The sequence below is a fragment of the Erigeron canadensis genome, chromosome 2, assembly GCF_010389155.1.
Source record: "Erigeron canadensis isolate Cc75 chromosome 2, C_canadensis_v1, whole genome shotgun sequence".
NCBI lineage: Eukaryota > Viridiplantae > Streptophyta > Magnoliopsida > Asterales > Asteraceae > Erigeron > Erigeron canadensis.
This window is the reverse complement of record NC_057762.1, coordinates 46,070,042-46,087,532: the sequence shown is the minus strand read 5'-3', so window position 1 is coordinate 46,087,532 and position 17,491 is coordinate 46,070,042. Positions and strand designations below refer to the sequence as shown.

General features: G+C 30.9%; 2 protein-coding genes across 2 annotated transcripts; both read left to right on the top strand.

Annotated features, from left to right (window-relative positions):
- Nucleotides 1–7,931: 7,931 nt before the first annotated feature.
- On the top strand, nt 7,932–10,954 carry LOC122588369 (IQ domain-containing protein IQM1-like). Its single transcript, XM_043760474.1, has 8 exons — nt 7,932–8,368; nt 8,570–8,684; nt 9,053–9,118; nt 9,283–9,371; nt 9,640–9,727; nt 9,853–10,083; nt 10,170–10,271; nt 10,445–10,954. Exons 1-8 carry the CDS (start codon nt 7,932–7,934, stop codon nt 10,862–10,864), a joined length of 1,548 nt encoding a protein of 515 aa, XP_043616409.1. The 3' UTR covers nt 10,865–10,954.
- A 3,016-nt stretch (nt 10,955–13,970) lies between these two features.
- On the top strand, nt 13,971–16,638 carry LOC122589787 (protein IQ-DOMAIN 8-like). The gene is made up of 5 exons (XM_043762111.1): nt 13,971–14,133; nt 14,229–14,483; nt 15,169–15,375; nt 15,466–15,579; nt 15,732–16,638. The coding sequence occupies exons 1-5, from the start codon at nt 14,062–14,064 to the stop codon at nt 16,323–16,325; spliced, it is 1,242 nt and encodes a 413-aa protein (XP_043618046.1). The 5' UTR covers nt 13,971–14,061; the 3' UTR covers nt 16,326–16,638.
- The last annotated feature ends 853 nt before the right edge of the window (nt 16,639–17,491 follow it).

Sequence of the window (17,491 nt, the reverse complement as noted above, 5' to 3'; positions counted from 1 at the left end):
TCAGGGCACTAATTTATAAACTTCAATTACTACATTCATCTAAGGGAAATGGTCCTCGTTAATGTTTTAAAAATTGATATTTTGGTTGTACTGGTGTGGTGAATTTTTTGGTATTACCGGAAATACCGGCAAGTACGATTGATTTATTTTTTATAAAAAAAACCTACAAAACTTGTCACAATTTAACAAAAATAGTCAAAATAAAATTACAATCCACTTAAAAATAATACTAAATAGAAAATTTATAACAAAATATAAGTTGTAAATTTCACATAACAAAAAAGGGAATTACTATTAGTACCACAACTATTAACACATCTACTATGGTCATGTTATACTGGATTGTATAGTGTGAAATAAAAGATGTTTTTTGTGGTAAAATAAAAAGAAATTGGTACATTTATCACTTTCTAAAAAAAATAACATTAAAGTATCATAAAAATATGTTCTAAAATAAAAGAATAAAAATACCAGAATGGTAATGCCGGAAATACTAGCCGGTATTGAATAGTGAAAATACCAGACAAAATACCATGATAGGTGTATCAGAGTACCCTCCGATTTTAACCGGTAATATCGGTCGGTATTTACCGGTATTTATATATTGAGTCCTCATACCCCCTTTATACTAGAATTGAGTATATGAAATTGGATAGAGTTGTCGTTATAGTAAACTAGCATTGTACCCGCGCGATGCGACGGCTGTTTGGTGGTGACGACGACTGGTGTGGTGACGGCGGTCGTGGTGGCGATGAACTGTTGGTGGTGGGTGTAAGTAATTGATTTAATGTAATTGATGTAAAGGGGTAATGGAGATATTTTAAAAGATAAAAAATTGATGATTTAAATTAATTTATTAAGGGTAAAGTGGTAATTTTGTATCTAACACTTTTATGAGAGAGAAAATGATAATTATTATAAGATAGTATAGATAAAGAGGATGGTGGCCGAGAACCAATTTCGTCGATCACCAACTTTATATAATCTAACACATGGGTATATTTTATATTGTATTTTTAGTTATTAACTAAATATTTATACATGAAAATATTTAAACCAGAATCATTATGATACCTTTACACTTTTTTTTGGCTTAAATTGGAAAAATAAATTATTAATAGCCAAATTCTACAGATTATCCATATCTATACCCCTTATAAAAAGAATTAAGATTAAAAAATTAAGTATATTTTTTCTTCTTAAAATACCCTTACTTAAACATAAAACTTTTATATACTATCCTTTACCTTATTCTCTCTAATCATAACACACTCTCATCGATCTTTTATCACTCGCCTCCCTCATTTTCCACCGTCTCCCTCGATCTCCACCACCGCCGTTCATCCCCACAACTGCCGCAACGCGCAGACGCTATGCTCGTTTACCAAAAGTATTTTGGTACTTATAATTTAATTTGAAATTTAAGATATTAACTCAAATATTTAAATTTATAATTTATAATATATTATGAATCAATTGTGTTTACTTAATAATATATTTGGTAATAATACCATTATTTTGATCTAAAGGTTGTGATTAAAAGTTTAAAATCATCTAACAGTCTTTGTTTTTTCATAAAAGAATTTATGACATTCTTATATATATAATGTAGATGTAGATTTGATCTAAAGGTTGTAATTAAAAGTTTAAACTTATCTAACGATCTTTGTTTTTTCATAAATGAATTTAGGACCTTCTTATATATATATATATAACTAGTGTTCAGACCCGTCTAATGGACGGGTAGTCTCAAAATATATTAATCAAAGCTAAAAAATTGGAATTCAAATATATTAAATAGATACCGAAATCAACTTGAAAATTTGCTAGTTAAATAGTCACTTCATCGGTCAAGATACTCATAAAACTTTCCGCTCATTCACTATTGACCGAGCCATGTATGGTAGTGCCCTGCAAATAGCAAAAAAAAAAAAAAACTGGTAAGTTCTTTTAATGTGTTTCTATGTATTTAATCCAATTTTAAAAAATAAACCCAAACAACTTAACCATAAGAATCAAGTAAACATCTTTGTATACAAAATCCTACAAGAAATTTATTCTGGATAAAAAAAAGGAGCCCAACTGAGGATATTCCAAACGTTGATCAAATGATTTTATCGGCTAATGCAAGAAAGATAAAGAAACAAATTTTTGATCAAAAAAGGAGTCGAGTCGAAAACCATGCAAAGCCATCTCCTGTTGTGTTAAATACTAAACATAACATGGATCAAATGGTTTTATCTAAAGGTATTATTTAAATTGATATCATGCTTTTCATAAGATCTGAAGTAAATCTGTCGTACACAAACTAAAATGATGAACTGTTCCAGCATGCTAAATAATCATAATAAAACATTCAATACCATCTCAATATGTAGCATTTTTCCCTGATAGAATAACAACGACTAAAAAATTATAATATTAATGAGCTAGTTTCAAAACAGATTCAAAATAATCATAGTCGATATATTAAAATAATCAGAATTTTACTCATAGCAAAATTCGACTTTTTATCTAAAAGCTTATAGAAAGATATAATCGTAAATCTCCAGTATACACCATTTATGAGCTACCTTCAAAACATAATCAAAGTCAATATATTAAAGTAATCAGAAACATACTCATAGCAAATTTAGACTTTATACTTAAAAGGTTATAGAAAGATATAATCGTAAATCTAAAGAGTTAATATAGGTTACAAATACAAAATTAAATATATAATATTTAGATTAGTTAAGTCATATATCACAACATAATCAATATGAAAGTTAAAGAAGAAACATACGAAAATTAACTCCATATAAATATTGATTACAATTTACCATTTTTTTCAACTTTAGTTATATAAAAAATAAACTGTTTTTTATATTATAAAAGTGTAAACTATATAAGAATTCAATGTTAAAAAAATAATAATAATGATTAATTATGTGCAAGAATATAAAAAGAAAACCCTTTTTTGTAGTTGATCATAGCTTCTTTTTTGTTATCGTACGTGAGTTATATTATAGATTAACAATAAAACAGAAAAGTATAAATTAATTATTTTTAAAAGTGGGTGAAATTGTAAATTGGTGATGGAACACTAAAAAGTGTAAATTAATTATTTTTAAGTGTAAATTGGTGATGAAAACCAAAAAGTATAAGTAGTTATTGTAAATTGGGTTAAAGTGTAAATTGTTGAAAATGAAAAAGTGTAAGTTAATTATTTTTAAATTGGGTTAAAGTGTAAATTGGTGATTGAAAACCAAAAAGTGTAAATTAATTATTTTAAATTGGGGTTAAAGTGTAAATTGGTGATGGATAACCAAAAAGTATAAATTAATTTAGATTAATATTAAAAAAATTAGAAGATTAATAAAAAACGAGTATTAGGCTCTAGGAGGGGGATTAGATGTGCCAAAACTATATAATTTGAAAAATACATACCAATTCATCAACAAATACCATCTCAAACGTTTTGATTTTCTTCGGGTTGTTCCATTCCGAAACAATTCATACATGCACAACACGGAGTCGTAAATGATGGTTAACATGTGTTGGCTTAAAATATTCAAGATGAACTAATGTGGTCATATTTTTTGTTATTGAAGAAGAAGCCATAACGAACCTATAATGGACGACAAATTAAATTAAAAAAATAATAATAACAAATAACATAAGAATTCAATGTTAAAAAAAATAATAATAATGATTAATTATGTGCAAAGTATATAAAAAGAAAACTCTTTTTGTAGTTGATCGTAGTTTCTTTTTTTTGTTGTCGTACGTGAGTTATATTATATATTAACAATAAAACCGAAAAATGTAAATTAAATATTTTTAAAATTGAGTGAAATTGCGAATTGGTGATGGAAAACCAAAAAGTGTAAATTAATTATTTTTAGCTGTAAATTGGTGATGGAAAACCAATTAGTGTAAATTAGTTATTTTAAATTAGGGTTAAAGTGTAGATTGGTGATGAAAAACCAAAAAAGTGTAAATTAATTTAAATTATATTAAAAAATTAAAAGATTAATAAGAAAAGACTATTAAGATCTAGGAGGGCGATTAGGGGTGCCAAGTGTACCTCCAACCCCATTTTTTAGTTATATTATAGATGTAGATAATGGTTAAAACGTAGACTAATTTTGTTTTTAATTATTGTATTGGTGAAAATGTAAGGCTATTTTTTGAAATAAAATATGGTTTTCAAACGGGGCTTAAACGAAAGTATGTGACCAAAATGGATAATTTACGAAATGTATGGACTATTTCTGTATTTGTTTTCTCAAATAATGAAACACCTATGTATACTCGGGAGTCCAGTGCCTAGACTTTGAAGGAATAGTCAAACTTCAGTTGGTCAAAACCGCTACTCTTCAAAATGATATCTCAACTTTCAATATCGTGTACTCGTGTCTATATTTCATAGTACCATAATTTACTACTTAAGGTAGGCTTCGTAAAATGTTACCTTATGTGAACATGTGATGTGATTTAATCTTATTACCACTGAAATATTATTGTATCATTAAAGTATCATTCGATTATATCTTTTTCATTAAAAAATAATGTCAATACACCAATTTAAATATATTAAAAAACATTCTTACAAATGACAAAATATTAATAACTCTATAGTATTTCGCAAGTATTAATTTGGATAACCGGTTGATTTGTGGAGTGCACAGTGTACTTGTTAATTCATAGGATTGATATCTTCTAAAGTTGAAACAATTTCATAAGTAAAATCAAAGGACAAGATTTAAAAATCATTTTTAAATCCTAACCCTTAATTTTAATCCAATTGTCAAGATTATATAATTTTACCTATAAAGTTACTTTCAACGTACTTTAAAGAATCTCTATCCTTATTCATAAGGATTACTTCTAAAATAACCATCTAAATTTGTAAATGGCAAAATGAACAAGTGAGGTGATTAATTTTTCAAAATAGTGCATGTCAAGAGTAAAAAAAAAAAGAAAAAGGAAAAAAAAAGAAAAAGAAAAAAGAGAGAGCTTGGATAAATTTCAAGGAGTTTGGAACGAGTTTAAGTAGTTGAATGATAATTATATATTGTTATCTTTGAATTATTTGTATAATTGCCAACAAACCAGACATATATAAACAGGTTCGTGTTTATATATTTAATTAATTTGTAACCAATTAAAGAATAGATCATGTTTACATATTTAATTAATATGTAACCAATTAAGGAATATAGATAAAGGAAAACAAAATAACCATGTTCATGTTTGTTTATTAAGAGCATGTTTGGTTCATGGAATTTAATCAATGGAATTGGAATATAAATTTCATTCTTTTGGTTGGTTGGTTGAGAAAATAATGAAATTGGAATTCAAAACTTCCTTCCAAATTTCTTAAAATAGAGAATTCAGAATTCTTTTATCAAATCTATGAAAAGTTTTGAATTCCATTGGAATTCAAACAATTTGACAAAAAAGCCCCACAAAGTAAACAAACCCATTTCCTCTTGATTCTTGTATCTATGCCGTTTTTCTTGCTGTGCCGCCACTGACCACTGTTAACAACCACCGAATCCATTGACCAATAACTTCCTTGCCACCGTAGCTTATGATCGATCTATCTTATTGCTATATTTTTATTTATTTATTTTTAATATAAGAAAGGGTATTATACAGTAGTATGTTATGTTATAAATTAAAAATGTAAAATATATATATAATAATAAAAGGATAATTTTGTCATTTTTTAAAGCTTAAATTCCAATTTAGTTAACTGAATTCCATTGAATTCTATCAATCAAACGCATGATATATTTTAAAACTTTCGGATTCTAATTCTTTTAACAAATTTCAATTCCTCCAAAAATATTTTGCGAACCAAATGCTCCCTAATTAAGATTTTTTATTTAAACCTTAGTAGTAATGAAAGCAGCTTTTACCTTGATATTACTTCTCGCTAGATTATGTTAAACTAAAATCATTAATCATAATCATAAATTACAACTCTATCTATATCATTTGATTTTTAGAATGTGTTAAACATTTGACCAATATCATAAATGGAATCCCTAAAGCACCATTTTTTAGGAACACGTAGTTTTGCTGTAGTTAGTTATCTATATCTAATTTAAATTTATTATTAATATCATATATATATAGTATGATTTTATAATACATATACAATGACTACTATACCCTTATGAATTGTTAGTTAAAGCGTATGAAACCATGAAATTTTGAAATTGGATTGAAATTTAACAAAGATACGTTTGAAGATTTCGGCACGGTTTACGAAAGTTTGATACGTACTACTGTATTATTTTTTGCATAAGACTTATATATCGATTGTATATGTGATATATGTATGAATATTTATGATATTATTTGCATGTTCAATTCGTGTCAACTTTTAGACCAAAAATAGTTGTTAGGGTGGTTTTCCACGTACTTATTGCCTAGTTGTTAGCAATATTCTACACTACTTTATAAAATAAACTCACCCTCACTTTTTAAACTTTTAATAGCATGTTTAATTTACCTTTTATCTTAATATATCCCTATTTACCTTTTATTCACTGTGACCAAAATACCCTTACAAAAGTTTCAGACTTCATTAAAATTGTCTTTGTTCGTCAAATATTTTTTTTGTTTGTTATTTGTCAAAAATATGATACAAATAAAAATTGCGATTAAGTATTTTAACATTAACATTGTCACAACATGTCAAACGTTGTCTATTTTTGTCACTGCAATATGCAGGTACTTATCTAGTAATATTTAAAATAAACGAGTGCTTGTGTAATTTCACTATTTAAATTGTCACGAAACACAAATTTAGATGCTATCAATGATTTTTTAATGCCTTCCCACTCCATGAATTTACTTTTTACTTTATATAGAAAGCCAATGACCAATGTAATGATGCATTGACAAAATTACTCTATATCTAAATTAATTCAAATAATCTTAAATATTATCGTAAAACCTTAATCGATTTTACTTTATTGATGATGGATGGAAGGTAATTTTGTCAAAAGAAAATCATATTATCATGTCGTCGATCTATACTCTATAGTACTTTGATAACTTTGAACGATGTCGATTGATGGTGTTCGTAGCGTACGTGATTCAATTAACAAGTATATGAGTATAAAAAATGTTGTTCCAATCAAATTGATAATACTTTCTTCTTTTAAGTTGATATACTTAAACGCAGGCGGCAGGTCATCTATCTATGTACGTAAAGATTGATCGACCATGTAAAAATTAAATTAAATTGTAGGTCATTAATTATAGATGGAAAAGGGGTTTGTACGTGTAAAAATCGGCGAAGCGCTCCTTAATTAACTGGGGACTAGTTTGGGTCAAAAATATTGGGTGCTTCACATGTACTGGTCCCCGTCTTTGAGCCAAGAATTGGTCTTGATCTTTGATACATTTTACTTTTGAATTTGCATGTTGTTGTAATTATAATTTGTATATATTTCAGTTTAATTATATGCATGCGAATGAACTTATATGATACGGGAAGTACCACCACACACGCTAAGTATGAATGTATATATATATACTACTCCCCGTATAAAAGTAGACTCTGCAATTAATATATAGTACTATGTATTTAGGCCTAATTAGAATTGTTTCCTATAACAGGACCATACTTACATACATATATCTATCTCTCATAGAGTATATATATGGGGGACAACACGCTCCCTCTTTTCCAAACACTAGACTGTTCGATCGGAAGTGCGTGCATGCGTCTTTGACGGTTGCAACCCTTTCCACTACAAGAGCATCGATCCACATATAAATACTAATTTCATATCCCATATTTTACTTACCAAACTACGTACGTACGCACCCGTACATATATATATATATATATTCTTCTTAATTAATTCGATCTGTTTTTTGGTTTTCATATCGATCCCCGGCAACCAATTCAATATATAAATTAAATGGGAGTTACATTCTTGTCTCTTTTCTGGATCCTGAAACAACGGGGTCGTGGACTAAGCTACGGCAGACTGTTTGGTTCCAACAACGACGACGACACTAATAATTATGACAATCAACCAGAAGAAGAAGAAGAAGAAGAAGAAGATAAGAAAAACTCGTCGTCGTTATTGGATACGAGCTTTTCTTTCAAGAATCTTGTTCTTGATCAAGAAAACTTGTCAAGAATTAGTGGCAACGCCTTCTATGAGTTCGTTGCCGCTGGTACTACTACTACTACTACTAATCAAAATCATCATCCAAGACCACCGGCCGTTAGTAGTAGTAGTAGTACTGATAGTGAGCTCGATGCGGCAGCTCTCAAGATTCAGAAATTCTACAAGAGCTATCGAACTCGTAGGAATCTTGCAGATTGTGCCGTCGTTGTCGAAGAACTTTGGTACTAATTATTTATATCTTAAGTAATCAATTAGTATAACTAAAAACAACGTACTAGAAAGATATATCATGACATCCGTGGTTCCATACTTTTAATATATAATAATTGTCTTTATCATAGAAATGCAGAAAGTTAAAAATCTTTTGCATGCTATGTTATATAATGTAACGTACGTATATATATATATATATATATATATAGGTGGAAAGCTCTAGATTTTGCAGCTCTAAGGCGGAGCTCAGTGTCGTTTTTCTGCCACGACAAGCCGGAGAGTGCGGTGTCACGATGGGGGCGAGCTCGTACTAGGGTCGCAAAGGTACAACTTCGATCTGATCATTTTTCCTAGCTCGTGGACCTAGTCAAACATTTGGCTAATTTAAATAGTACTATATATATTATCTATTACTCGGTTATAAGTCCCCGAGCCATTTTCTATATATAATGGTATCAAAATTTGACAAGTTCTTTGTATGCCATATGACCGTCACTAACTTACCTTCAAAGCGATTAAATTTTTGATGAGTTTGCAAATTTGAACATTGACCCATAGTCTTGATTCTTGAAAAGATCCACCTACCTACCTACTTTTAATTTACATCTTACTACCCTTTTCTTTCATTTATAGCATACGGAGTATTAATCTTTAATACTTATAATTGTTTCATGCATAATTCCAAATACTAGGTAGGGAAAGGGTTATCACAAGACAAAAATGCTCAAAAGCTAGCCATCTGTCATTGGCTTGAAGCGGTAAGTATAAGCATCAAATTTCAACTCACGTGTATAACTTAATTTGTTCGTATGTGCATTATGTAGCTAGGTAGCTTGTAAAACATTGATCATCTCTTACGAATATTAACCGTGTTTCATTAATTAATTAATCTTCTAATTAGTTTACGCGCGTACGCGTGCAGATTGATCCACGCCATCGCTATGGGCATAATCTGCAGCTATACTACAATGTTTGGTTCACAAGTCAAAGCACACAACCTTTCTTTTACTGGTATATATATGCCCCATGCTATATATAAATTAATATACATTAAGTGTTGTTATTACACTAGCTACAAATATACAAGCAATTTATATAAGTTTGTTTATACGTCGTCTCTCAAGTCATTTGCCCAACACCACTTGATCGAAGGCCAAATATATATACTTTAAAACTCTACTCTTTCATATATATCGCGCGACACTTCAATTAATTAATTAATTATGCATCTAGCTAGCTAGCTACCAGCTTAAACTAATTAAATTTGTTGTATATTCAGGTTGGATATTGGAGATGGAAAAGAAATAAGTGTTGAAAATTGCCCAAGAAACTTACTGTATTCGCAGTGCATAAAGTATCTTGGACCTGTATGAATAACTACATGCAATATTTTATATTATTTCTATTAAAAATAAAGAAATTATAAGTACGTACTGTAATATTATCATATCATGGATCATGCATGATTTCTAATAAAATAATGTACGTGTAGAAAGAAAGGGAAGAATATGAGGTGATCATTGAAAGCGGGAAATTAATGTACAAACAAAGCCGAAGATTTGTGAAAACCATCCAAGGAACTAAATGGATCTTTGTACTTAGCACGTCAAGAGCCTTGTACGTTGGACAAAAGCAAAAGGGTATGTTCCAGCATTCCAGTTTTTTGGCCGGCGCAGCCACTACAGCAGCTGGCCGGATTGTTGTTCACGATGGAGTCCTCCAGGTACGTATATCTATTATATATCCGTATATATATATACCAGAAATTAATTTCATTGAATAAACATATGATCTAGCTACTTGTGACAGGCTATATGGCCCTATAGTGGTCATTATCACCCAACTGAAGAAAATTTTAACGAGTTCCTTTCTTTTCTTGAGCAACATCAAGTGGATTTGACCAATGTCAAGGTACGTACGTAGAACTCAATTATAAAGAAATTCTCAATTAATTGCCTTTTTTTAATTACTATAATTAATTTGTTATTCCGTATTATATATCTAAATCCTAATTGATGTTTATGAACTACGTACCATATAACTTTTGTTGTTTACTTAATAATTAATTATATTATATTGTGAAGAAATCTCCATTAGACGAAGATGATCCATTTCACACTGCTACGTCTGATGAGAAATCAAAGTCCAACTCGTCGAATAAGGGGAAACCATCAACTAAAATTCAGCCTTTCATAGAAGATAGACTGCCGTCAAAAGAAACAGTAAATGGCCGTGGAAAAAAGATAGGGATACAAGAGCTAGCCGGCAATTTGAAATCCCCAAGGTGGACATCGGGGACAGGTCCCAGGATCGGTTGTGTAAGAGACTACCCAATCAAACTACAATCTCAAGCACTTGAACAAGTGAATCTATCACCAAGGATGGCTACAAATAATGCTAGTAGTAGCCGCCCAATCCCTTCTCCGAGACCAAGTCCTTGTGTGCATCTTTCACCAAGACTTGTTAACATGGGTCGATCCGACATATATACCAGTAACAACTAAAACTGGAACCATATATATATAAGCTGTTGCTTTAATTTGACATATTAGATACGATTAATTCTTTTAGTTGCCAAGAGAGTTCGATCTCTACCTGTGATCATTAATCAAGTTGAAGGTTCTCCAAGCAATTGATACATTCTTTAATTTGTGGAAGATTAATTAATTAGATTGAGTTGAGCTAGCGAGCTGCTCGGATGGAATAACTAAAAGTACATTTACAGGGGTGATAAGGGTAAATGTTTTTGTGGTTAATTAGAGCATGCATGTGGTTACCCCATACACAGTCAAATGTTATCTTTTTTATTTTTTATTTTTTATTTTTACAGAGTTCTAGTTTATCTTGATAATGGAGTAATTATTAGTTCTTTCTTTCTTTTATTAAACTATAGATTTATAATAATGATGGGAATCGGTTGCTTTGTAATGCAAATCAATTTTTTTTTTAATTCACCGTAACTATAATTTTAATTTAACATTTTACAATTTGCGCGTGCTTATAAATTACAGTATTAATTAAATTCCATTTAAAATTCAGGAACTTTTAAACTAATTTTTATGCAATATATGTAAATAATGACATGGCATTGGTGCATTTTAAGTTTTTTCAATCTAGTTTTTTTTAAAGGATAAATCACTCGTAAATATCAGAAGATCTAACATACATTGTTTTGACTTAACTCGTGTTAGAGAGCTATCTCTTACCGTGTGGGTCCCAATTTAAAACCTCGATGAAAAACCGCTATCATCCAAAGATTTTTTGGAGGGGAAAATTCTCCCAAACCCTCCATCAATGAAAATTAAATACATGTACTCCCGAAACATACATATGGTACGAATCGAATCCCTGGTATCTTATTAGAAAAAAGATCTACTTACCAATATACCATTTTGCCAATCTAATTAAGGGGTTATGTTTATCAGTTAAGTTCCACTACTTTATACCTTTTGTCTCATCTATAGCTTGTAAAATTATATAATATTGAATCAGTCAAATATATAGTGTTACCATATTTCTAGCAGGCGTTATATTTGGGCGCATTTCAAGTTTTTGACAAGCTAGAAAAGGTATATATACAAGTATAATCTTGAAGACCAGGACCAAGTCTAGCTCAATTGAAGACCAAACGCATGCTCAATGTACGTGTTTATTAGTTCTAAATTAATTAGTTTGAAAGCTAAGTCGTTGTTTGTAGCTAAGAAATTGCCGGCCTCTTCGTTTCTTATATATCTTGAGACTTAATTTGTAGGATCGGATGTGGAGTAGTAGAAGCTACAATGTGGAGGTGATAATATAGAAGTTGATTACTTGATTATATAGCACTGTTTAAAAACATTTTCAAAAATTACTTGTGATTTAACTAACAATGCATAATTATATGCTTTTGCTTATCGATTATTCTTCTTTAGATAAAATAGATAATAAATATAAATTTCCACATATATACAATTAATTTGTTGATGATATTAAATAATACTAGCATATGGTACCCGCGCAATGCGGCAGGGGTAACAGCGATAACGGTTTAGTGGTGTCGGTGACGGGTGATAATGACATCGACAATTGGTGTCGAGTGGTGTAACCGTGTAAATTGATATGATGGTGACAGTGAAAATATTTTAGAAGATAAAGACTTAGAGTGTAAATAAACAAGATAAGGGTTTAAAGTGTAAATTAATTTATTAAGAGCAAATTTGTAATTTCTAATAACCCTTGGATGTTTATTAAGGATAATTTAATATTTTTACATCTAACCATTTTCTAATAATTTTCAAAAATAAAGGGATTGATAATTATTATAAAGTAGTATAGATAACATCAAGTATTTAGTTGACAGAGTCATTAATTTCAAACAAACAAAATGTTGTATCAATAGATAATTAGAAATCGTACATTCGTACCTAATGAGAGATGATCTTATGATTTTGAGTAATCATTTACAATAATAATGGCTCTACCAAAAACAATCTTGTTATAAGTTATGTGAAACAAGAAAATTATTTGTGAGAAGAGTGATGCATTAATATTTAGAAAAAATGTCATAAGCAATTAAAGTTACAAAAAAAAAAAAATAAAAAAATACTACCTCCCTTGTCCATAAATATATACCCATTCGCATATTTTTACTCAGGGGTTAACAAGTATATATATGCTTCTAATAACAAGCCTCTACCATAATTTTCAGGGTTGGGGTTTGTGAGGAAAAAACATGATTCTACCATGCTTCTAAGTTCTAACAACATCTTGGTTTTTTTCTTTTACTAATCAAAATATCAAATATCATTGGTGACATAATGTAAAAATTGTGTGTTTTTTTTAATTCACGTAAATCTTGTCTTTGAGACAATCATTTTGAGATAAAAAACATATTAATATTCAGCTGAGATACGACATCAGGAAAATCTCACCGTACAATTGTGAAGTTCTACACGTACACTAAATAACAAAATGTTGACCTTGAGTCGTTACAAGTATTCGGAGGAAGAACCCATTGAGCTTATTTTTCCATTCTTAAATGTCTTGTTATTAAACTAATTCGCGTCGCATATTAAATGTCTAATTTTTACTTGCCAACTCTTCTGTTTTCAATTTTGACCATAATTTTTTTTTTATATCATATAACATTTCATATAAAATATATAGACGAATTGAGTTTTAAATATATTTTTCATTGATAATTTTTATCAACTAATATATAGTACAACAAAAATATTTATAGTAAAAGTCGAAAGAAAAAACTTTAAAAAGTCAAAATTAAATTTTTTTAAAACTGTATGTGTTTTTTATGCATACATATATTTCGAGACGCAAGGTAAGAATAATATATGGAGGTTGGGCCTGTATGAAAACTCTATCATATGAGCCCAAGAATTTTCGTCCCACTAGAATAATCGTCTCTTGGGATCCAAAAGCAAGTCTGAAGTTATGTCACACACACACTATTCAATTTATGCCCCCACAAAACGTGGAAAAAACGCATTTACATTTACATTACACCGTTACGCGCCCATTAATTACAATCCCAACTATCTATCTTCCCAATAATAAAACTATCCGTTACTTTTCTTTTCATATCCCTTTTATTTTTTCTTTCAAATTTCAAATAACTCTCCCCCTTTAACTTTTATTCATTAAATTTTAACTTAAAAAGAATCAAAATCAGATATATATTCTGTTTCGTTTGGTCTGGTTGTCTGAAATGGGCGGCTCTACAAAATGGATCAAATCATTAATTGGGTTTCAAAAATCCAATTCCAATTGCCAAGAACAAGTAAGGTTTTATTTTTTCTTGAGTTTTCTTGATTTTTTTTATTGTGTGTGGTTTTGTTGGTTTTAATGAACTGGGTGTCATTATGTTGATGGTAGGAGAAGATTGGTGGAAGCAAGATTAGAACTTGGAAGCTGTGGAGGAGTCAGTCAGGCGGGCCTGGGGGAGGGTTTTCATCGAAAGGGATAAAAGGAGGGCGGTTATCGACTTCGGATGCTGGTGGTTCTCGGTCTGAAGATGTTTCTTTTTCTGCTGCTGTTGCTACTGTGGTTAGAGCCCAGCCTAAAGATTTCATGGTTGTTAAGCAAGAATGGGCTGCTATCCGAATTCAATCTGTTTTTCGCTCTTTCTTGGTAACTTTTTAACTTTTCTTTGTTCTCGTTCATGTAAGGCTTTTAAAACAATCTACATTTGTTTAATTTTGTTATGTTGAAAAATGGCAAGTTGGGCGGGTTGGATATTCCTCGGGTAAGGGTTAAATTGATATGTATTCTAGTGCAGTAGTAGGGCTGTTATGATTGTCATCACTTATTCTTATTATATGTCTTCTTATAATATTGTATGTTATGATTACAATAAGTATATTAAATGATGAGATTGTGTATGTTTCTGAGGTTACCAGTTATTGATAGCTAGTTATGTTTTTGTTTGGTGAGTTTAACTTGTTATTAGATGTAGTATAATTCAACATGCCCAATTTAGGCGAATGTGTCAAATTTGCTTCCTGTAGTGTTTTTGTTTTGGTCGACTAGTGGAAATCAATATTGGAGCGGTTGGTTTTGTGTAGAGATTGGAATAATGTTGGCAAACAGATTTTGTTGGTTAATTTGATGCTTGAAAATGTATTCTGGTTGAAGGCGAGACCATTACTTCGTATTCAGTCTTAATTTTTTCTGAACATTAAAAACAATAAATTTATTGCTATGAACTCTAGCAAGAGCTAGGAGAAGCATAAAATGGTCAGAGAAACGTATAAAAGTAATAATTACTTTGTGTTCAGTGTTAATAACCTCACTTTTGTTGATACGCTAATTGAAGGCAAGACAAGCTTTAAGGGCTTTAAAAGCATTGGTAAGGCTGCAAGCCATAGTACGAGGACGGCTAGTTAGAAAACAAGCAGATGTGACATTAAGGTGTATGCAGGCTCTTGTCCGAGCTCAAGCCCGTGCTAGAGCTCAGTCTGGTCGTGCTACAGAAAGCCTGGAAACTTCAAGAAACCAAGGTGGCACGATCAAACAAACCGAGGTAAAGAAAACTATGATCATACTGTATCATCTTACAATTTAATCTTTGCATTGTGATTATTGAATAAGTGTTTTTTTATACTTCTAATAGGGTGGATGGTGCAATAGTCATGGGACTGCAGAAGAAGTGAGATCAAAGGAACAAATGAGACAAGATGGTGCCATGAAGAGGGACAGGGCTAAAGCTTATGCCCTTAATCAACAGGTGATTTTTTAAAAAGTTATTCTGTGCTGGGTTGCTTATTATAATTAGATTTTAGGAACACGGTTTAGTTCATTGATTAAGTTTTTATTGTGTGCTGGGCTGCTTATTATAATTACATTATAGTAACATGATTTAGTTCTATAATTTCTTAGAGAGTAAGAACAAGTAAGGCTGGTTCTCCAAGATCTTCCAAGCAAACACCTGAATGGAGCTGGTTGAATGGTTGGATGGCTACCAAATCTTGGGAAAACAACAGCTCCCCTAAAGTTTCATCTGAACTTAAGGGTTACGATGAACGCAGTGTTAAATCCTGCTCTTTTTCTACTGAACATGATCCATTGAAGGTCAGAAGGAATCTAGTGTCAACCCGGGTTTCTGCAAAACCATCTATGTCAAGTCCAATCACACAATCATCATCAACGAACCCATGTTCTGGCTCTATGTTTGACGAGAGCACGTCATCAACCAATTCATCATCTTCAACTTCTGAAACTCGTGTGTCGAGCAGCAGTGGTAAAGAGGGCAGTGTAAGCAAACCTAGCTACATGAATCTCACAGAGTCCATCAAAGCCAAAAGGCGAGGTTCCAGCTTCTTATCTCATGGTCAGAAACCAAGTCCACTTTCAAAAGGGGTAACTGCAAGAATAACTGCTGATACTGATCTTTACTCCGCGGAATTGGGTAAAGATCTGTACCCGCCTATGTTTATCGACAGATATGACGAAGTGAGAAGTCGCAGGGCCTAAAAGGACACGTTTAAGTGATTAACAAGATTGCTGTTTTGGTTATACTTTAATGCTTTAGTGTTCAACAGCTTGTTGTGTTACTTGTTTTGGATGATGAGCTCCAAAACAAGCTTTAGAGGAAAGTCAGTTGAGATTGTGAATCTTTTGGATTTCTGTTTTTATACATAGATAGGGAAGTGGGGATCATAGGATTTGTAATGATTTGGTTACAATTTCCTTCTTTATCTTTAAAGAACTTGCACAGTACAGAAGTGGAACTGTTTGTGCATTTCCTAACATATGCTACGTCGAACTTTAATTAAACTAAATGAAGTGGAACTGTGTTTTATATCCTCCCCCATATGTTATATGTACAAATCCTTCATCTTTGTCTAGCTGTTAAAACCACTATGATTGGGACTTTTGTGTTTACAGAACTACAGAAGTGGAGCTATTAGTACAATATTTAGTCACGTATATTATGTTGAATTTTAAATTAGCTGAAGCTTGTTTTATATTTTCATATCCTTTAGCCGTGCGTAGTTGTTAAAAATTAAAATGAAGTTAAATCACTATGATTGAGACTTTTGTGTTTATAGTTTTCACTTGATAATCATATCGTGAAAAGAAAATGATGTCACAGGAGAAAACAGGTCGTGGGTCATTTTCAAAAATGAGGAAAGGCGATTTTAGTAGGCATGTCTTGAAGGGTATTGTGAATCGATTTGATAATTTTATTGACTGATTTGTTAAACTACTACATGCATACGTGCTTTTACGATATAACAGAAGATTGATTTACATGTGGGAGAGTGATATATCCTACTTGTTTGGGTAAAATATCAAGATCCCATGAAAAAGATGTATGAAAATCAACAAAAGAAAGAGGATGATGTATGTGGCAAGTTAACAGAAAGGAATGTGATACTTGTACCACCACTTTTGATAAATCTACCACAGTCGTGTATTAAATGCTTGTACAATGAGCTGTATAACCTATACAATGTGGTAAATTTATCGAAAACTGTGGTACGAATATCACTACTTTAACAGAAAAGTCTATCCTTAAAATCTTGAGTAGTAAAGATGACTTTCTTTCACTAGGTCATATTTTGAAGTTGAACTGTGCGGGCACTACAACAAAGACAAAAACTTTCTTCTTTTTCAAGTGTTTATACAAAGATGTA